The sequence below is a fragment of the Meleagris gallopavo genome, chromosome 12, assembly GCF_905368555.1.
Source record: "Meleagris gallopavo chromosome 12, MGAL_WU_HG_1.1, whole genome shotgun sequence".
In the NCBI taxonomy this organism is placed as follows: Eukaryota; Metazoa; Chordata; class Aves; order Galliformes; family Phasianidae; genus Meleagris; species Meleagris gallopavo.
Genome location: NC_139415.1, coordinates 17,465,726 through 17,487,538, shown reverse-complemented (window position 1 = coordinate 17,487,538; position 21,813 = coordinate 17,465,726). Strand labels below are relative to the sequence as shown.

Genomic DNA, 21,813 nt, shown 5'->3' with positions numbered 1-21,813 from the left:
AATACGCGTTACCCCCTGCCTCGCTCTGTGCTCAGCTGTGTGCTTCAGCCCTGAGCTGGTGACACTCATGGCGGTCCTGGTGAAGAAGCCGAGGGCTGTGGGGAGCCGTGCCGCCGGCCTCAGCCCTCAGCTGCTTCAGACAGCGCTGTGCTGAGCGAGAGGGCTGTGCGCACCGCGCCGTTCGCCCTTCTCCTCCCGCACAGCCTGGTCCTCCCGGCCAGCAGGCGGCGCCATATCGACCCACCCCTCCGCTATGCGCGGCGCTGCCGAGCTGGAAGCCGTGTCGTTTCCTCCACGCCGACAGGGGGCGCGCGGTGTGGCCGAGCAGCCCAGCGGCCCATCTGGCGGAAGCGGAAGCGCCCGGCGTGGCGGCTGGGCAGCATCGCCGCCGCGGAGCGCCGTGAGCAGCGGGGCCGGACGGCGGCCGGCGTTCTCGAGGACGCCCCGCAAGGAGCCGCCGGTTGCACTGGAGGGGCACCGAGCCTGGAGAAGGTGGGGGGTTTGTCCCTGGGCTGCTCGGCTCGCTGCCCTCGGCCGGGCCTGCCCGCCGTACCCGGTGGCTGGCGGCTCCTCCCGGGCTCTGCCCGCTTCCTCCCTCCGCTCGGGCAGCCCCGTGGCTGCTCGCCCCGCTCCGGGCCCGTCTGCCCCTCCGGCACGGCCCTGCGCTGCGGTAGTGCTGGAGCCCGCCCATAAGGACGCTGCGTTCCGTGGCTGAACGAAGCGGCAGCGATCTCGGGCTAAGCCCGGGCTGCCTTTGCTGTAAGGTTGCTTCTTAAGGCCGCCGCTCTTCGGTTCCTGCTTTTCTTGGGAGGGGTGCCTGGGAAGTAGGTCGGGTTGAGGCACACCGGCGTCTGCGTGTAGGTGGGGAAAGGAGATTTTTCTTTGTTGGAATTCTGTGAAGTAGCTGAAAGTTGTTTTTTTTTTTTTTGTTTGTTTTTTTTTTAATTCAGATTTGAAGCCTAATGCCCGGTTTTTAGCTCAGTCTGAGCAGAGCAATGTGCTGTGTGTGGGGCTGGGTGGCCTTTCAGTGTTACAAGGTTTACATTTTGATTTGTTTTTGTGTTGTAAATGTCTTAAGACAGAAGAAGTGCCTCCCTTTATTGTGCTTGGATTTGCAAAATTGCAAACATGCTTTTGATTGACATATGCCCTGCTCTCCTGTTAGTGTTAAAATGGGCTAAATCCAAGTTGCATGCAATTTCTTCCACTCATCTGTGAAGAGCAGCAGGACCAGCTGGTCCATCAGTGAGCTTTATCTTGGGTAGCTGTGCTGGCCAAGCCCATGCCTTGAAATTCTTTGGTCCTTTAGTGCCTGTTTGCTGAATGCAAGTGCTCAGTTTGTTTTTCATTAGTGTCTTTGGCAAGCTCAGACCAGCAAGCTCTGCCTGTTCTATAGCAGTATGTCAAACAGTTGTGCCTTTCCATTTTATATATAGAAAAAACAAGCTGCCTTTGAGGATTGACAATCGTCACGCCTTGCTGTCTTTGTTAATGGATTATGTGTAGGAGTTTATAGCTGGGATCCTTTTGGAGTTGCACTCAGATCTTGGATTTATGGCTTCCTACTGCCAGATCTCTGGGCTGTTTTGTCTAGCTTAGATATGCTTTGTAAAGCACGGCTAACTTCAGGAAGAAATATCTGCTAACTGAACAACCTGCTCAGGAGGGTAAGACGCTGCAGGTCAGTCAGTTTGCTGCTCATTTCACTGTGTCACCTTCCTGTATGGCCTCATGTTTTTGGAAGAATCTCTTCAGAATTTGTAATTATGTGCTTGTAGATGATATCATTGTGATGGTATTACTAGACCCTTCACAGCTTTGTTCGAAAGGAGAAATTACAGGAGAATGATGGTTGCCCAGCCCTGTTGTGTATGGCCAGTTGCTTCAGAATCAACTTCAAATACTGTATCTGCTAAGCAGTTGGCTGTCCCAGCTCTTGATACAGTCCTAATCAGCCTTTATTCTGATACCAGTGTATCAAGCTAGTTTTGCTGTTCACGGGGTGAAAGAAGGAAGTTTGAGCTTAACAGGGAAGGATTTATTGAACTGAGCAATTGAGGGGTGTTAAGATAAAGAGGCAAACATTAATAAGTCTGTGTGGATCTATGAAATTATTAGCCTTGTTCTGAAAGGCTGAGCAATGACAGCCTGTTTTCCATAGCGGAAATTTGTCTCCTTTCAGATTTTCCATGTGAAATAGCAGGTTTCTTATGGCATTTTTGCTGTGTTGTGTTTTTGGAGTCTAATGTGAACTTTGGCTGGAAAGGAGTGCTGACCCTCTGGTATTCTTTCTTTTCCAGAAACATGCAACATGGCAGCAGCCATGGAAACTGAACAGCCAGGCCTCGAAGTCTTTGAAACCACGGGCTGTGAGGAGCAGGTGCAGAGAGAGGAGCAGCCAAAACCAGAACCTTTCTATGTAGAGAGACATTCCTGGAGCCAGCTTCGGAAACTGCTCACAGATACACGAAAGTATCATGGGTATATGATGGCAAAAGCCCCGCATGACTTCACGTTTGTTAAGAAAAATGATCCTGAAGGACCTCATTCTGATAGGATTTACTATCTGGGTAAGTTTGCTGGTTCAGCCTGTGCCTTGACTAAACAGTCACTGCAGAGATGGTTTGGATTTGACTATTCCTTGGTGCACACCTGATTCCCTCTGGGTTGGTCCCCAAATGCCTTGGCAAGAGCTGTCAGAAGTCTGAGTAGCACTGAGAGAGATGAACAGGAAGGGGGCATTCAAACCTTCCTAAAGGTGCATCATCTTTGAAACATAAGCTGCATTGTGCTGTATTCCAGCCAGGCAAAATAACAGAGCAGACCTTTCTGAATTTAAAAGCTTATAAAATAAAAAGCTCCCTGACCTTCAACAAGACAAGGTTATTCTTCAAGCAGCATGTGGTAAGCCTGACTGTAGTTCTTTGTTCTCCAACTTCTCTGTGACTTGCATTTCTGAGAAGTGGGGACTTGTCAGTGCAAGGCTGCATTGTAGAGACTGTCAGTGCTTCCTTCGGTAGGAATGCCTGTGAAGATGTTTCTTAGCATCTTTGGAGAGTGTTGGAATTATTAATAGAAAATGAGTGTACTTTGTTTCTTTCCTTTTTGACAACAGCAATGTCTGGGGAGAATAGAGAGAACACACTCTTCTACTCTGAAATTCCGAAAACTGTGAACAAAGCTGCTGTCCTGTTGCTTTCCTGGAAGCCTCTCTTGGATCTTTTTCCGGTGGGTCCTGATATTTTTCTTACATCTTAGCAACATAGCAAGGCTTCGAGGTTGCACCTATAAGCCGTTGCTATGGTCTTAAACACTTTAAGGTTCTCTTTGTATTTGGTTAACTCTGCTACCGTCTCAAAAACAAGCGTAATTTTCTCTTCAGTTTTTGGAGCTACAGCCTGTGTGCATCATGAAAGCTGAGTGTATACGGTTGATTTCTCCTTTGCCAGCAGAGATTACAAGTGCTAATTTGCATCAGATTCTCTGCTTTGAGATCTTGGGCATTGCTGAAGGAGCCTGTAGTCTCCAGTAATCACTGTCTTGCAGGGGGAAGCAAAGAGTCTCCCCAGTGACCTGTCAGTGGCTCTGTGACTCATGCTGAAGCAAGAAATCTCTTTTCCACTGTAGGGCGTGTCCCCTTCTCACCTCTGTGCACCATAGCAGGTTGGGGGAAGTTAGGATATTTCCTGTGTGGAATTAGGTGTGTTGTTTCCCCATGTTATTTCCTGAGGTTGTCAGCCAGACGTAAAATTCATGCTGTGCTTTCCTCCCACCAGACCAGTCACCGTGTATCTTTGCAAAAGTTAGTGGAGGCTGTCCTACTCAATCTAGAAAGAATAGACATTCTGTCTGATCTTTCTCATACCAGCATACACTGGAAATAATGCCAGCCTTACTAAGGGAGAACTGGCTCCCGGTTCTGTAGGATACGGTCAAAGAATGCACCTACAAGTTCTCACAGCAGAAGCACAAGCAGGAGTGGGCTCCTGGCTGTCAGCAGGATTCTGGAGGAGGAGGGTGTCTGCACAGCCATCTGGTCCTGGAAGCTTGGCGTGCAGAGATGCTCTGACAGTACTGTAGCAAATGCAGAGCAGAGGTGTTGATTGTGCTTCTCTGCCCATATTCAGGCTATCCTGGACTATGGTATGTACTCTCGGGAAGAGGAGTTGCTTCGGGAGAGGAAGCGGATTGGCACTGTTGGGATTGCCTCCTATGATTACCACCGAGAGAGTGGCACCTTTCTGTTTCAGGCTGGGAGTGGAATTTACCACGTAAAAGATGGAGGCCCTCATGGATTCACTGTGAGTTTATTCATCTCTCTGTCTTGCACAGTATTTCCTGCCTTTGGCTGGAAGCTCTTTTGTTTCCTAGTGAAAGCAGAATGTGAGCTTCAGCTATTGCTGTACTGCCATGGCAAGTTATTGTTGCACTGGAGGGGCAAGTGGCCTTAACCAACCTCGATATGTGGAGAAGTCCTCCTTAGGGATGCATTGCCATGATTACAGAAACTTGGATGGAGAATTGAAATGGTAGAATCTCTGGTGGCAAGGCAAGTCACTAGATTTTCTGTGATTTATTTATTTTTACCAATAAAAAGGGACATGAAGCCTGTGGTGCTCTGCTCTTCCAGGTACTCAGAAGTCGTATCAGAGACAGCTTTTGTTCCCAAGCTGTGGTTTAGAGGTCACTGTTCAGCAATCAGTGCTTTATGTGTTACAGGATTTGGCTGTAGAACTTTGCGAACAAGCAGCCTTTACTCTTTGTTTGTGCTAATGCTGGATTTGGAAGCTGAAACCATTTCTTGTTGATACAAGAGATGCTTGATGTTTGTCTAACCCAGCTGTTACTGTATCTCGAGTTGGTTTTGGAGAAGGAGATTTCTGTCTGTACTGCCTGTCAATTTCTAGGGCGTGCCAGGCTTCTGTAAGCAAGCTGCCTTCTGATTTGCAGTTTATCCTCAGCACTGGTTAAAGAGGTCCTGGTGGAACTGTTCAAGATGGTGGAAGCACAACTTTCCCTGTGAAAGTTTGTGCTGATACTTTTCTGTTTTGAAATTGTAGAGATTGCTCTCTTGTAAACCTGTTTGTTTGAAGTCAGCAAGCACATTGCTGTGGTCATAGAGACCTCCTGGTAATTTAGGTCTGTGACTGTTTCATTACTTACTATTCTTTTGTTCTTCTTTCAATCAGCAACAGCCTTTAAGACCCATTCTGGTAGAGACCAGTTGTCCAAATATCCGGATGGATCCGAAGCTTTGTCCAGCTGATCCAAATTGGATTGCCTTTATCCATAGCAATGACATCTGGATATCTAATATAGAAACCAGAGAAGAAAGGAGGCTAACATTTGTGCACAATGGTAATTCATCCTGAATTAAAATCTCTGCACCTCCTCTGCACTTGTTCTTGCAGTACTGAATTAAGTAACGGCACTAAGTTTTCTTCTGAGATCTGAGGGAATGGCAACTGTTTACTTCATCTGGGATTTGGTTGTCATGTTCTGTATGTATTCTCCAATGCATATGTTGCAGGATAATTCTTTTCCTGGTTCCACTGGGAAAAAAAGAATCTGGCAGGATGAGTTATTTGTTGAATACATATGGAAAGACTTCTCCTGAATCACATATTCTTTTTATGTACTAGAACAGTCGTTTTTGTGTGGAGTAGCTGTGGGTGGAATAGAGCTGGAGGAAAGTTTCTGCCAGCGAAGTCAGGCTGCAGGGCTTTTTAGAGACAATATAGAGATTCTGAATAGCACTGTGGCTTCTGCTGCTGCCCTCATACTCAGTCTCTTAGGTTTGTGCTTCTACCCCTCTCCAAGTCTGGTTCAGACATGTATCCCAGGGAAGGGAAATGGAAAACTGTGGATAAACCACTTCTTAAAATCCATTGCATTTTGCAATTGAAGCATGCTTCTTGTACTGAAACTGCATCATTAGATTTGTAACTAAATTAACATTTTTGACACTTTACAATAATACTTGAGCTTATTTAAAAGTTAGTTATTAAAATATTATGTAAGTACATTAAAAATAAACTATAGCAATGACTCCTTCTCAGATGATAATTATTTATGGAGCGCTGCTAAGTTACCTCCAGGGTAACAGGAAAAATATTGAAGCCCTATGGATGGAGTTGAGATGTTATGTAAGTCTGTTACTTTCAGTCTGTACAGTGAATGAAATGCTGATAATTTTTTCTGAATGTTGGTACTTTCGGTGTCAGTTCTCAGGATTTTTTTGCTTTAATTTCCTTAAAACTTGTGGTTCCAATTTGGTGAGCTCAGGTAGAGAGAACTTTTTTTTTTCTTGGATGAGTGCATGGAAAACTGAGAGACTAATTGGGTAGGAGTAAGAAAGGAAGATGAGGCTTTTCTTTCGTAAAAGAGGCTGCTGTGTCAGAGAGGATTAGGTCTTCCCCAGATAAATCAACAGAGTGGGGTGAAAGCAGTTCTGCTGAGAAGCCAGATTTGCTATCATGTCATTGTTCTCCAGAGACTGAACATAGGCTGTGTTTGGGATAATGCAGAACTGATTCGATTCTGCAGTACATCATGAACTGATTCTTTTGTGTCTTTTTTTTTCTTGAGAACTTGCCAATGTTGAGGAAGATCCAAAGTCTGCTGGCGTGGCTACTTTTGTGCTGCAGGAGGAGTTTGACAGATACACTGGCTATTGGTGGAGTCCAAAGGCAGAGCCAAGTAAGTGTGTTGGACACAGTGTGTCTGACAGGCACAAGTAGTTGCCCCCATGCTGTGCTGTCTAGGGAAAGTTATTTCTTCTTGTCTTTACCCAGGATAGGAACCTTATAGTTCAAGAACAACTACAAGTGTCTGCAATGGTGGACATGTTAAGGTGCCCTCGTTAGCCCAAGTTACTGGGGGAAGAAACTTTCCTTCTCACAACAGTGATAGGAATTGCATGAGACTTGGTGCATTTTGTATAATGGAACGAGAGTCGCAGACATTCCTTCATCCTTTCAACCTACATGTTCTCCTAGGGAAGCACTGGTGTCTGCAGTAACCAATTTTGAGAGCTGCTCTGATCAGGAAATGTTAATTCCTTTACAGCACTGAATGGGGGTAAAGTTCTTCGAATTCTTTATGAAGAAAACGATGAGTCAGAGGTGGAAATCATTCATGTCACATCGCCCATGTTGGAGACAAGAAGAACAGATTCCTTCCGGTACCCCAAAACTGGTGAGACCCAGATGACCTTGCATCTCCATTTCTGGGAGATGCTTATTTTATTCCACGTGCCTTACGCTGGTGATAGAGCAGGGCGTTGTTGTAGGCATGACGTGTAGTCCTCAAATTAGTGTTCAGGTAGTAGAAATGCATGTGGAAAAACTTCTGCCCTGGAGGTTTGATTAGTCGCTGGTGCCTTTGTTGATTTTTCCAGCCATGAGGTTACTAAGAGCTCAGTCTGGGTCCCTCAGAAGTTGGCAGAAACCCTACCTGATTGTCGCTATTTTGGAGCTGCTGTCTCAGATCCTGGCACAGAGAAGCTGGTTCCTGTTACAGCCCAGTGTCTCTGAGGGAATAGCTGCAGAATGATAGCATTTTGATTTTCTCAGGGGGAGGGATCCTGCCAGCTGCTGGCAGTGCCCTGGTAGTTCTAAAGGACTCTGATCTCCATGAATGCTTTCGGACTTGGAAAATTGTGCTTGCTTACAGACTATGAGGGAAAGCCTCTGCTGTCATTTTCAAACAGTGAGTGATGTGAAGGCTTCAGCAGTAAAGGAGTGAGGGCAGGCTCAAGCAAATGAGACTTATGCAGACCTGCTGTGCAGTTCACTGTGGTGTGCCAGGTGTATAGGGCAAGTTTGAGCAAGCTGACCCTTGCTCTTCTGAGATTTCGCTGCTGTTTTTGCAGGCCGTGTTGATCACATTATGAAAGTAGTTCATTTTTTTCTTACTCCTGAAGTCTTTTCATCTTTTTTTATTATCATATCTTGTAATTTCCCTAATCCTTTGGCAAGAGTTTTCTGCTTAAGATTTACTGCTCCTTTTAAGGAGCAGGAAAGGCCACGTTAGCCTGCAAAGCAAGAGGTGACTTCATGTTTTCCAGTGCAAGGGTACATTTAGATTTTCTGAGGGTGTTTTATTATACTTTTATTAAGTGCTGAATCTAAGCAGTGTAGGAAAATCAGGCAGCCAAAGCCTAAATGCCTTTGAAAACAAACAAACTGTGTTTTAATCTCTGTCCTCAGTTTCCAGTCAGAACCACATAGGCAATAGGTTCTTTGGGGTTGTTATAAGGGCAAAGTTTGAGGTGGTTTGTTACCAGGGAGAAGACGAGTACTTCAGTAAGCCAGAACTATGCTTAAAGCAAGTCATTTCACCTCAGTGCATCAGTTTTTGTGAGTTGATAAAGTGAAAGCAGCATTGAGAATATTAAAACTGTGTGGAAGCTGCTAGATGGGGCTTCTTAGATTGACACAACAACTTAATTCTTTATACTTCACCTCTGCTGTGCAGCAGGCACTTAGCACTGCAGGTGCTGTACATCTGTGTTGTTCAGGCTTTGTATGGAGAGTTAGGTGGATTTTCACTGTCCAGCACAGAAAAGTATTGCTCCACTTTTTATTCAACAATATCAGCCAAACAGTAAACCAAAGCTTGCTTTTCTGTCCAGGTGGTACATGCATGCTTTGTCTGTGGGAGAGCAAACTGACTGACAGTAGCATAGCTCTTGATCAGTGCTGTTTGTGGGATTACATCCACCAATTCTGCTTTGTGTCTGTAGTCTCTTTTTTTCTCTGCCTGGTTCTCTAATATGTGCAAGTAGGCTGTTTGACCAAAGGGTGTTCTGCTTTTTTGCTGTTCCAGTTCTGTACAAATAACAACACAGTGATCCACAGTTCAAGCCTGCCCTGTTGGAAGCAAACAGTTTGTGCCTGACTGCTAACATCTGTTTTTGTAGGTACAGCAAATCCAAAGGTCACTTTCAAGATTTCTGAAGTGGTGATCAATGAAGAGGGAAGAGTAAGTTCCATGTTCCCCTTGTTTCCCAAATAAATTTGATTTCTGTGACTCTTTTTGGTAAAAACCGCTTTCCTTTTCAGTATAAGTGAACTTTTTGTTGTGTTAGCTTAATGGCTTACCTGGAGGCAGCGCACTTGGCTCGTTCCTTGTGTCCAACAGTATTTCCTAAGGACTGTTTGATGAACTCAGCTGCAGAGCAGAGTATTTTAGGTGTGAATGGTTGGGCTTCATTATGTGACAGATGTCTCGATTGGTTGGCTGCAGACAATGGAAAAAATTGATTGCAAAGAGAATATATCACCTTATTAAAAGCATGAACATGTGGGAAGAGATGAGCTTTACTTTCCAGGAATTTTGAACAAATGCAGAAATTTCCATAGGCCAATCCAAGGTCTTTGGACAATTGGGGAATTAACCTTACCAAACAGATACATTAACCTCCATACATTGTTGGGATCCTCTGTGCTCCTGAGCTGCTTAAGCTCATCAACACTCACCTGCTGGGACAGCGGTGCTGATGTTAACCAGCAGTCAGGGAAAGCTGCCAGGATCCTTGGGGTACCACTGTGATTTGTCCCAGCGGGGACAAACTGCAGAGCTGCATATCAATTAGAACCATACTGATGACTGGATGCCATGCAGGATGTTCAACATACGGCAACAAAAACACTTTACAAAACAGCTTGGTACAAATCACCTTCCCTTTGTATTTTACATGGGGAAACTGATCATTTAAGTGACTTAGTCAGGGCACGTGATGGATTTGTGAGCAGAATCTGTATTCCTCAAGTCCCAGCCCTTGCTGTGCTGGTAATGAACAGCTCTACTTATTCTGGTGTCTGGCTACAGGTGGGGTGAATATCCTGTATTGAAAGGACCAAACAATCTAAATTGCTTAAGCTGCACAGAAAAAGTCTCCTGTGTCCAGACTCTCATCGTGCATGAAAACTGATTGTGTGGGTTCACCTCAGTCAATGTCAGTCACTGAATTACTCCTTTGTCAACAGATTGCAGATGTTGTGGATAAAGAGCTGGTTCAGCCGTTCGAGATCCTCTTTGAAGGAGTAGAGTACATTGCTAGAGCTGGGTGGACGCCAGAAGGAAAATAGTGCGTATGTTAATCCTGTCTCTGCTTAGAGGGTTTGGGCAATGCAGCTAGAAGCAGAATGTAGTGGTCTTTGTCTTCCTTGACTTAAGCCTTCTTTCGTTTTCCCGTTGCTACAAATACGTTTGTGTAAAGAAGGCGACTTCTCCAAAACCAAACAGTCCTTATCTCCTCTGACACCCGGCCCTACCGCTCTGGGGATGGGCACTCACAGCCTTAGAGGTGTGTGTCCTCTCAGCATCCCTGTGAGAGAGAGCGCAGTGCTAGTATCCCTATTTCACAGATGGGGAACTGAGGCCCGGAGAGGCTACGTGACTTGCCATAGTCACACAGAAGTCTATGCCTGGACAGAAATGAGCCCAGGTCCCCCAGGCTAGCACCCTAACCACTGCACTCTCCTTGCTGACCAGAGTTACTGATCAGAAAACCTGCTGTAAGTGCTACTAACATTTGCATGTCATTTTTAACCCTGTAGATGATGTTGTGCAGTGTTTGTAACTCACCGGAAGCATCTCCAGAATTGCACTTCTCCAGTTCTCGAATCTAAAGATTTCACTTTTTTATTTATTTTTTTCAAATGTGGAAGAAATGCAGGGGCACATTTGTTCCATTGTCTTGCTTTTTTTCAGGATTATTATTATTAGAGCTACATGTAAAGTCATCAGAAGTATGGCAGGGTCTGCTGCCAGTTCATTTAGGTGCCAGTATTACTCTCTGCCAGGTACAGATTTAAAACATTAATATTTTGACGAGTATCCTGAAACATTAGTTATTCTTTTTCGTTATTCCCTCTGATTTTTCTCTTCTCTTTCTCCTTTAAAGCACAATCCAAATCTGGGGGAATAGAATTAATTAAACTTTTCAACCACCAGTGCTTATGCAATATTGAAATGAAGAGAAATAGTTATGGAAGAGGTTTGTTTTTGTGGGTGAGATTTTACATGTGGCTTTTTTGCTTAATCTGAAGCTGAACGTTCTTGACTCCCCTGAAATGCCTAGTGGTAGTGTGCTTCTTTTGAGGTTTTTCAGGTCTCTCTACTGTTCATTGTTGTATGTTATTTTCTCTAATATCTGTCTTCTCCACAGCGTTTGGTCCATCTTACTGGATCGTTCCCAGACTCGACTGCAGATAGTCTTGATTCCCCCTGCATTATTCATCCCAGTAGAAGATGATGCAATGGAAAGACAGAAACTTATCGACGCTGTACCAGATTCTGTTACACCTTTAATTATTTATGAGGAAACAACAGACATATGGATAAATGTAAGAATTTGAATTTCAGCCTTGCCTGACAGTTTGTTGTTCAAGACCCTATGTGTAGCACTTGGGCAATGTTGATGTTGCTGTGCTGTGCTGCCTAGGAGAATATTCCTGTTGTCCAAGTTCTGTGCCTGTTCCTAGCAGACAGCTGCTGTAAAGGGCTCATAACATGTAGAGAACAAAAAGATGTGTGATGTGAAAGCAGAGCTGCTTTGCTTGAGGCTGCTAGGTGATCAGAGAGCTAGGAATGGAACCCAGGACCCTGGTGTTCCAGGGTAGCCCCATTCCCACAGTGTTACCCACTGTCCTCCTCCAGCTTCTTTGTACATTTGTTTGCCAGAAGCAGTCCCAGCAGGTGAAGTATTCTTCAGCCAGTGAAGATGTATCTGGTTGGAATTGGGGAACGTGTCTCAGGAATCTGCTAACAGTCACTGAAAATCCTCCTTAACCACGTATATTCTGGTGAAATGGATTCTTGTGTAGTGTTTGTGGAGGTATTCTACAGGGCCTGAGCTCTGTGAGACTGCACACTAGTGTGCTAGGCTCACAGTGTAGAAAGGAGTGCTGTTCATGCTTGTGCTGATCGGTGTCTCCGAAGAGGCATCCTGCTGGGGGTGTACCAGGGTGCAGGAGAGCCTGAGAATGTCAATCACTGGTGGGTAGTTGCATCTTTCAGCAGAGTGTGGGCACAAAGCCTTCCAGTAAATGGTTTCTATACAATGAGTGCTCTGTAATACTGTAATTTCTTTTTAGTAGTAGTGTGCATGGTTTCAGGATGGTGCAGTATGTTGTCTTTTCTCCATTATTTTTCTGGCTGGAGTTGTTTTTGACTGGCAGCACTTATTGTGCATATAAGTGCTTCTGATGCTTCAAATGGTTGTCACTTGAAGCAAGAGCTGGCATCTTTATGAGTGGGAAGATGATGTCAGTTCATCTTTCTCTAAATAGCCCTTCATGAGTTTCTAGACAGCACCAGGCAGAGGTGGCCATCAAACCCTGTCTTATTTTGGCTGGCCTTTGTATGCTGACTGCAGAGCTGGACTCACCTCTGTATATGAGCTAGAAAGGCAGCTGCAAAAAAACTTAATTCATTCTGTGGCCAGGATGTAGGCTATCAAGAAGCCTGGAGCTGTGCAGCACGTGGCTGCTGTTTGCAGACACCTCCTGGCTCTTATGCATTATTTGTTCTGCCAGTAAGGGACACTGTGCTGCAGCCTGCTGGTGTAATCTGTGCTGGGCAGTTAGAGGTACTTACGTGTGACTTCAGTGCCAAAGTCCTGCTGATAACACCAACGTGCTGTTCTGACTCCACAGATCCATGATATCTTCTATGTTTTCCCTCAAACCCACGAAGATGAGATAGAGTTCATTTTTGCCTCCGAGTGTAAAACAGGATTCAGACACCTATACAAAATTGTCTCAATTTTGAAGGAGAGCAAATATAAACGGTCATCTGGAGGACTCCCTGCTCCAAGTAAGTGAATTTATTCTCTTGTTTTAATTGGGCGTTTGCTGCTGACTGGTGAGGAAATGAATGTCTTCCCAGGTGGCAGGAATCACTAGAAACTCCTGTTGTTTCACTGTACAGTCATTCCTCTTGAAATTGTATGGGGGTTATTCTGTATGCAGCATGCCTTAATTTTAACCCTGATTCTTCCTTGCTGACAGGAGGTAAAAGTTTCAAAAAATCAGATGCCAGATGGGTTTCCCTGTGATACAGTGAAATGCACGTAGTTGACAGTGATGGGATTGTTCACTTCCTGACTGCAGTGGGTTAATCATTATAGCAATAATGTGGCTATCTCTGATAGGAAGGTCCAGAGTATCTAATAGATGTGCGTTGGTTCAAGACTTGGTTTTGGAAGTGAAACCAGCGTAATTCCTGTCAGCCTTTACAAGCAGATCGTAGCAGAGAGGCTGATAAAGAGCACAGTTTGAACATGCTGTAAAAAGGTCTGCAGAGGGCCTCCCTGTCTAAGGGGCCCACATGTTAGTCCCTTTAAAATGAACATATGTGCTTGGCAGCAAAGCCTATGATATGGTAACTATTCAGAGAATTCCTATCTGCTCTTAAAAACAGTCATGGTATTGCTGTACAGACAGAGATGTTAGTAGGAGAAAATTACTGACAGCTGTTGCAAGTGGAAATGCGGAAAGAGTAATTCCAAGCAAAAAAAAAAAAAAGAAAAAGAAAAGAAATCAATGCAAGGACCATGTGCTTCCAAGCTGCAGTCAGAGTTTGCACGGTGGAGCTGTGCACAAAGCTCCTGGAATGTTTTTTCCACAGTATGTGTTCTTTCATTTACAGTTTCATGCTGTGATATTTAATTTACTTGTTGTGTGTTGAAGGCACTCGCTGAGTTCTGCATGCACAAAAAGTGCACCTAATTTTACTGTAGGTCCTTGTTTAGTGCAATTGCTGGTGTGGGTTTTTTTCCAAAAAGCATTATATTGGGTTCATTAGACTTCTATGATTGTATCCAATTACTTTTTCTTGCTGAATCTCCCTCCTAAAGGCAAATGAAGCCGTTTTATAAAAGCAGAGCTGCTTCCCAGCCCAAAGCAAAATTCCCCATTTTTGACATCAGAGATTCCCTTTGCACCCGTTTCAGTATTAAAAAAAAAAAGCAAGAAGCAAAGCCATCCAGGTGTCAGTTTGAGAGTATCTGTGGATCCTTCAATATGCAGCTCTCAGAATGTTTAGTACCAGCTCTGACATTTGTCTGCAGAGTTGACAGAGATATGGGTCCTCTGCAAAGCCACGTTGTTCTTGGCTTGTGTCTAGCAGAAAAGCTTGGAAAGAAAAAGTGTCATTGTGTCTGTGTGTTCTGTAAAATGTGCAAGTTAAAATCTCTGTGTTTGCAGGTGACTTCAAGTGCCCCATCAAAGAGGAGATTGCCATTACCAGTGGGGAATGGGAAGTGCTTGGCAGACATGGGTCCAATGTAAGTCTGTGCTCTTGCTGTGTGGATATCTTGCAAGCAACACAGGCGTGCTGGAAGACAGCTGGCATTTGGCTTCTTCCTTGCAGATTGCTGGACAGTAACTCCAAATTATAGAAGCGGTGGGGGGGAAGACTTGGTGGGGAAAGAAGATCTGGGCTTTGTTTCAGCCATAACTGGATATTGAAGGATGTGTTGCTTTTGTTTGTGACAGATCTATGTAGACGAAGCCAAAAAACTGGTGTATTTTCAAGGCACGAAAGACTCTCCTTTAGAACATCACTTGTATGTTGTTAACTACAAGAATCCTGGAGAAGTAAAACGACTGACAGAACGTGGTTATTCTCATGCCTGCTGTGTCAGCCAGGTATTCATCTGCACGAGGCCTGGATAGGCAGGGCTGGCTGGGTGTGTTGTGTTTTACTGCCAAATGTGGCTTCACCAATCAACAGACAAGGTTGTATTTCAGTACAACAAAAGTAGATGTTACGCTGTGCTGTGTGCTTAATATTGTACAGTCAGCGTGCAGCCAACTCTGGAAACTGGATCTGACCTCCTGGTCCAGGTTGCTCTTCAGCTCAGACAGGAGCTCAGGCAGGTTGAATTGTTTGAAACCAAGCCTGGCTCTTTTTGCCTGCAGTGGACTGTTGAGCAGTCCCCTGAGGAGGTGAACCTGTGGGGAGTTCCAGGCATTTAGGGCAGTAATCTGCTCTCTGTAACTGCTCTGCCTGGAGAAGAATGTATGACAAAGTCCTCATGCCACTGCTGGTTCTTCAGGTGTGTTTTTAGTTTTCAAATGTCAGTACCTGAATCTTGCTGAGGACTGTGGCTTCTCAGAGTCTATCACTCTTATTGCGAAAGAGACTTCCTGGTTTAATTTGGTTCCTAAACATCTTCCAAAAAATATGAATACAGGAAAAAAAATGATCCTTTTGCTTATACCTCTGTACTGAGAATTAAAAGATAACACTTTTTCTCTCTAGGATTGTGACATGTTTATCAGCAAGTACAGCAATCAGAAGAACCCACACTGTGTGTCCCTTTATCGTCTGACAGGACATGAAGATGATGCAGCTCAAAGGACAAAGGAATTCTGGGCTACAGTTTTAGATTCAGCAGGTAACAGAATTGTTAAGAAACTGCAAAAAGACAATCAGGAAGACGTGTGAGACTTCCCAGTATCTAACCTGAGATTTGCTGTTGTGGGTAATTAGGCTTCTCTGTGAAGCTCACACTTGTGTGAAAAGTTCGTGGAAGTGGAGGAGTGACATTTTCAGCTCGATGACAAATGAGCATAAACTGGCCATGGAGGAATTTAGAGTGGAAATTGCTAAGTTTCTACTGCCAGTAGAAAGCATGTTTTTACCATCAGTAGGGGGGAGTTAAGTGAGCTTGTTTACTTTTTAGCTAAATGCAAGTTATGAGCTTGCTTCTGAGCCTCTGGGGAGGGCCACACGCTTCTGAAGCAGTTCTGTGTTGCTGTCTGCTGGTGTCTTTGTGAGACAGCTCTTAGGCTTTTATTTTTCCACTGTGATTCTGTTACTTTTCATCTTGTTGCTGCATTCAGGGGAGAAGAGGAATGGGTATGTGACAGGACAGAGAGAGCTCCCATATGTCTGGGCATTCCCAGCCTCTGCCTGGTCCCAACCACATCCACTGGTAGTGTCGGAAAGTTGTGTTGTTGGGGATGCAGCAGTAGTGGTGATGGGACAGGGCTGGAGCAGAGCTGTCCATTCCCTGTTAATCCGGGCTCTTTGTGCCTTCCCAGGCCCTCTTCCTGATTACATTCCCCCAGAAGTGTTCTCCTTTGAGAGCTCCACGGGGTTTACGCTCTATGGGATGATGTACAAACCTCACAATCTGCAACCTGGAAAGAAGTACCCTACTGTGATCTTCATCTATGGAGGCCCTCAGGTGAGTGCAGTGTTTCTGAGTGGTGGGGTGGACCCTTTGAACCCTTCATTTCCATGACACAGAATGACTTCTTACTGAGGGAAGAGAGCTTAATTCATAGCAGACCACAAGCAGGGAGAGGGAATCCTACAGCGGGGAGGAGGGCTTTTGAAAAATCTACATTATAAAGCTGTATAAAACATTGAAAGGGAAGTAAATAAAAATAGTCTGAAATGGATTAACGTGTTTGATTACATAGGTGACTGTGTCATTGTTCTTCTGTTCCAGGTGCAGCTAGTAAACAATCGATTTAAAGGACTCAAATATTTCCGATTGAACACCTTGGCCTCTTTAGGCTACGTTGTTGTTGTTATTGACAACAGGGGGTCCTGCCACCGAGGGCTGAAGTTTGAAGGAGCCTTTAAATACAAAATGGTAAGTGCAGCTCTGGGTCTGGTTCTTCATTTCAGCCAGAGCCTGGCTGGAGTCCCGGTGTTACCTGACTGAAGTCCCAGTCTGGCACAGATATCCAACATAGTTTGTGCAATGCTACTTACTTTGGGGAGGGAAACTGTGTGTAGGTGAGCAGTACGAATGTGAGGAAAGATGCTCAGCGTGGGATGGATACAATGTCAGGATTTGAGTTTGCAAGCTTATCACATGTAAGGGGAACCTTGTTAGTAAGGGGAGCTAGATCATAAAGGTCCAGTCCAACTCAAGCTATTCGAGGATCTCTGACTCTCACCAGATACAGTTTCTGGTGGCTTAGCATGTGTTTATTGTCTTAAGAAGGAAAGGAGTCATCTTTCTGTAACATGCCTAGTACAGTAGGGTGCTGGTGTGTGGATGGGTGCTGCACAAACAGAAGCAGCAAAGGTATGAAAGCTGGTTACTTTCAGAAATCATGAGAATGTGCCTTTTGTCTGGGCCTGACAACTTCCCTTTTCTCTCTCTTCCCAGGGACAAATAGAAATTGATGACCAAGTGGAAGGGCTCCACTACTTGGCATCCCAGTATGACTTCATTGATTTGGATCGTGTTGGTATTCATGGCTGGTCATATGGAGGCTACCTCTCTCTTATGGCTTTAATGCAGAGGTCAGATATCTTCAGGGTATGTTCGTACATTGAGTACTTATTCTGGTGGTGCAAACAGAATTTTTCCTTTAATCATGTATCAGGTGTTCACAGCACAAAGACAAGTGAGACGCAGTGCTCTGCCTGTTTCCTTCGAGGTTTTTCTAGTTAGGCAAGTTCAGAGGAAAACTGCTTTATTAGAATACCTTCCTTCTACAGTATTTCTAAATTAGGCTTCCAGACTTTGGCTAGCCTTCTGATGCTTCCCAGAAAATAGATCTTAAAATTTATTCACACTTTAAAGCTAGTGCTTTCGAACAAGTCAGTGTGCAGTTTTAAACCAGCATTCAGTGGATACTGCAAGAACAGTTCTCTGCACTTGTGTTTCCATCTGTAGCATGCGGATGAGATGCTCTTCCTCTGTTAGCCTGTTGTCACTGTTGGGTTCTCAAGGGTGTCTGGAAACTGGTATTCTGTATTGGAACAAATAGGTGATTCAGCTTTCCAAACAGAGACAATGAGACCTGTGCAGCCCCAATAAGTCATACTAATAGAGATGCCTCATAACATTGAATTGCATTTGTAAGATTAAGTGCTGCTCTTTCCCACCTCCCCATGCAAGTTTGCAGCCTTCATCCTGAGGGCGATTTGGTATGACTGCACCATTGCTGTGCTTCCTTCCTTTAGCTCCACATGAGCAGGACATAATCCTGACCTGACGTGAAGGCGCTGTGCTGCCTGTGAGGCTTCCTGCAGTGATGTGGGCAGGGTGCTTTTGGGTAGCCAAGAAATGTACTGTGAGAGGAGTGGGGGGCAGTTCAGATAGGCCAGTTTTCTTGAAACATCTGAGAGTTCTTGTGAGCCGAGGTGAGGAGGATCAACTGTTCACCCCATTCAGTTGAACACAGAAGGTACTGCCTCTCTGGAGCTGTGTAGAACAGCTTTAAGCTGATTGATTTTTGAGCTTGCAGTAATGTAACAGTGCTGCTGTAGCTTTACCAGTCTGAGGTCATGTGTGCTGAAGGTCCCTCATATAGTCTCAGCTGTTGCCTACTTTGTGGCAGCTTAGCTCTTTGTGCTGTGAATCAACCAAGGGAAATTACCCTGCTGAGAAACAACACCACCATCTCTTCCTCCTCCCCTCTTCACTCTCCTTCTGTCCTAAGAGAATGGTTTCTTTGCAGTCTTGATCTATTCCCAGATCAATTTGTAACTGTGTTCTGTAACAGCCAGGGGGGCAAGCTGGCCGTGGGGAGAGGTGCTGGAAGGAGGTGCTTTTGCTTACATGACTTCAGAACACTGTAGTAAATGACAAAACTGTTGTTGGGCAAGTGTCAGAGGCAGAGATGTGGTGAGAGCTGAATATTGCTCTCAGCATGGTTTGCTCTTTGTGACTCTTCTTGCTTTGTCTTAATCCAGCCTCAGTATTCTTGGGAGGTTCAATCATTACTTTTCACAAGTCCTTAAGGATTATTATACTTTTACTTTTAAAAATAACTGACTGGAAAAGAGTGTTATTTTGTTTAGTTTTTTTACTGGTCTTTTTTCACAAGCATCTCTGCATGCTGTCGGTAGGTATGCAAGGGGGATTGCTGAGTCCCAGGGAGCTTTCAAGCCCAGTTTCTGTTAAATGCTCAAATAAAAGGTTCTGTGAGCCCAAAGGAGAGCGCTCCACATTTTGAATAAAATCCACTTACCTCCAGCAGGACCTGCAGGGATGTGCTCAGTGCTGCTCCTTATTGGTCCATAGGATCTTCCTGCTTTTCAGCAGCTGCCTGGACATAGGCTGTAGCTGAAGCCTGCAGATGCACATGAGCTGTGGGAAGACTGCTGTGGACTGTAAGGAGAGCTCACTAGCGTGTATTCTGAACACTGGGGTAGAGATGAGGGAGGGAGGGACATCCCCAGATCAAGGTGTCAGGGCTGTCATTCCCTTCCCCGTGCTGAGAGCCGTGTTGAACTTGCAGGTTGCCATCGCCGGAGCGCCCGTCACGCTGTGGGTTTTCTATGACACGGGTTACACGGAGCGCTACATGGGCCACCCGGAGCACAACGAGCAGGGCTACTACCTGGGCTCAGTGGCCATGCAAGCTGAGAAGTTTCCTTCTGAGTAAGTTTGGTTCTGCAGGCTATTTATTTCCCGTTCTTGGCAATTAAATCTTGGAATCATAAATGCTGGTATTAAAACAAAAACAACACTAATGAACTTAATAGACTTGAATGAACATTTGCATAATTACGGAGCATTCCAAGTAATCCCTTTTAGCCTAGCTGTAATTAAGACTATTTTTATGCCTAAAGAAATGACAAACACATCTCCAGTTATATGATTAGCAGTTTAGAGTTGCAGTAAGCTAGACAAAAGTTAGTTTATCAGCATGCTTTCTGCGTGCTCTCAGTCTGTGTCAGCACAGAGTTGCTTGCAGAGCAGGCTGAGGCTGCAGGCTTTCTTGCCAAAGAGCTGAAAACCAGCAGTGATTCTGAGCGAGTGTTAAGCTGTTGAATTATCCAAGATAGGAATTGCTTCTGAAAATAATGATAATGTACAGATAAAAGATGTGACCGTTATGTGCGTATACAGGAAGAGCTTGTAGAGGAGGAAGGGGTGGGTTTCTGACAAGCTGCAGGTCCAGCCTGGGCAATTCACAATAGCAAAGTTACTCTCTTCAGTGCAGCTGTTTTTACTGTTTGCTCTTTTGGAAGGAGTGCTTGTGGACTGTGGAGTGACTGGCAGCTTCTGGGATGTTATCTAGAAATGTTTGTCTCTTGCTTTTCTCAGACCAAACCGTTTGCTGCTGCTACATGGGTTCTTGGATGAGAACGTTCACTTTGCACACACTAGTATTTTGCTCAGCTTTTTAGTGAGAGCTGGGAAGCCATACGACTTGCAGGTAAGGCAAGAATCAGGATGTGAAAATGAAGTGTTGTCTTTGAGGAGTACAAATTGAAGTTTGTGTTGTGTCTGTGCTGGGCAGCTTGGGATTCTGGAGTAAAACACTTGTATTTGAGCCTACTTTTTTTTTTTTTTTAAAGGAAGATTAATAAGTAAAGCAAACAACTTCTAGGTAAATGAGCAGTTCAAGCTGCTCCTAAGGAGATCTACAGTTTGGAAGCAGTACTACAGTGTCTGTGCAGCACAGAGCAGGCTTATGTAATTAATGAAACCCTGCTGGTTCTGTGCAGATGTAGCCCAGGTACCCTGCATCGTGCTGCAGAACTGGAAGCATGCTGATACATGTGATGGCTCCATGCAGGATCTGCTTCTGTTCAGCGAGGAGTCGCATCCAGCTAAGCACAAGCTGGATCAGAGGATGCAGTTTGTTGTCTCCAGGCTCAGGGAGTAGAGGAGGGGATGCTGAAGTGCAAACAGAGCTGGTGCACGGGGATGGCACGCACGTTTTGAACTCCAGGACCACTTTAAATGTTGGCATTCAGAAGTTTTGCGGGTACTCATGACTTTATTTTATATTTTAGATCTACCCTCAGGAGAGGCACAGTATAAGGGTGCCTGAGTCGGGAGAGCACTATGAACTCCACCTACTGTATTACCTGCAAGAGAATCTGGGCTCTCGCATTGCTGCCCTGAAGGCAATGTAACTGACCTCTGCAGAACTCTGCTCAGCTGGCTGCTGTACCGAATGAGGAGATAGGAAACTAGAGAAAATAGAATGGAACTTTGCATTTTGGTGCCTGCCACATGTTCACACACATACATACACAGAGAGACACTTTTTTAAAGTAAATTTGGTGCCATATAGGGAATTAAAGGACAATGGCCTAATAACCTTAAAGCTTAAGGTGTAAATAAAATCCAGTGTCTGTAGTGTAATGCAGTACCTTGGGTGTTCTCTTGGGGGAGGAGCTCAACTGAAGATAACATACTTCCACAGCACCAGATCTTCACGTTTTAAAAAGACTCTGGTCTAATCAATGTGTTTTTACAGTGTGTTTCCTTGGTATACCATGACACTAGCAAGTTTACTCACTACGCAGCAGGAATTTACCTGGATGGTTACAGCGTGTACATTACATTTTGAATGTCATTGTATAGCTTTTATGCTTCCTAAACGGGATGTGTCTCACTCCAGAAAAGCTGGTCACAAGTTAGACACATTCCCTGTCTAGCTTCTGATTGTTTTTTATGGAGAAACACTTTTAAGCTGCCCTGAGAAGATTTTAAATTTTGGATTCAGTTTAGCTGATGCCAGATTCTTTTCAATAATTGCTTCTCTTCTCAGGATAAGTCCTACTGGTTTTCCTTCCAGCAGATTGATATCCTATCCTGACTGTACTTGATTTCACATGGGGAAGTGAAATGTTTTACTGTGATGTGAGCGTAACAGTCTTTTATTCTGGGATGCAAACTAATTTAAGGCAAATTGCTGAGACTTTGTAAAATTTAGAAGAAGCTTAAAAGTGCAGCCCGTTCCTTGTTGACGTTCTTCCCTGATGTTCATTCTGGAGCTGTTTTTGCAATACTGTTTTCTTACTGTCACATCAGCATGATGTAGATACATGCATCCTGTTACAGTTCTAAGATTCAACGCTCTG

At 44.7% G+C, this 21,813-nt stretch overlaps 1 protein-coding gene across 2 annotated transcripts; it reads left to right on the top strand.

Moving 5' to 3' along the window:
- Window positions 1–327: 327 nt before the first annotated feature.
- Window positions 328–21,091, top strand: DPP8 (dipeptidyl peptidase 8). 2 transcript variants are annotated; one of them, XM_085233557.1, is made up of 20 exons: window positions 328–492; window positions 2,301–2,570; window positions 3,116–3,228; window positions 4,128–4,301; window positions 5,190–5,358; window positions 6,589–6,699; window positions 7,069–7,197; window positions 8,924–8,985; window positions 9,993–10,093; window positions 11,177–11,354; window positions 12,666–12,825; window positions 14,217–14,296; window positions 14,508–14,660; window positions 15,277–15,412; window positions 16,062–16,207; window positions 16,475–16,621; window positions 17,147–17,283; window positions 19,230–19,372; window positions 20,042–20,153; window positions 20,737–21,091. In XM_085233557.1, exons 2-19 carry the CDS (start codon window positions 2,312–2,314, stop codon window positions 20,122–20,124), a joined length of 2,481 nt encoding a protein of 826 aa, XP_085089683.1. In that variant the 5' UTR covers window positions 328–492; window positions 2,301–2,311; the 3' UTR covers window positions 20,125–20,153; window positions 20,737–21,091. The 2 variants fall into 2 exon arrangements, with proteins under 2 accessions (XP_085089683.1, XP_085089682.1); XM_085233556.1 differs by having other exon boundaries at window positions 17,147–17,299.
- The last annotated feature ends 722 nt before the right edge of the window (window positions 21,092–21,813 follow it).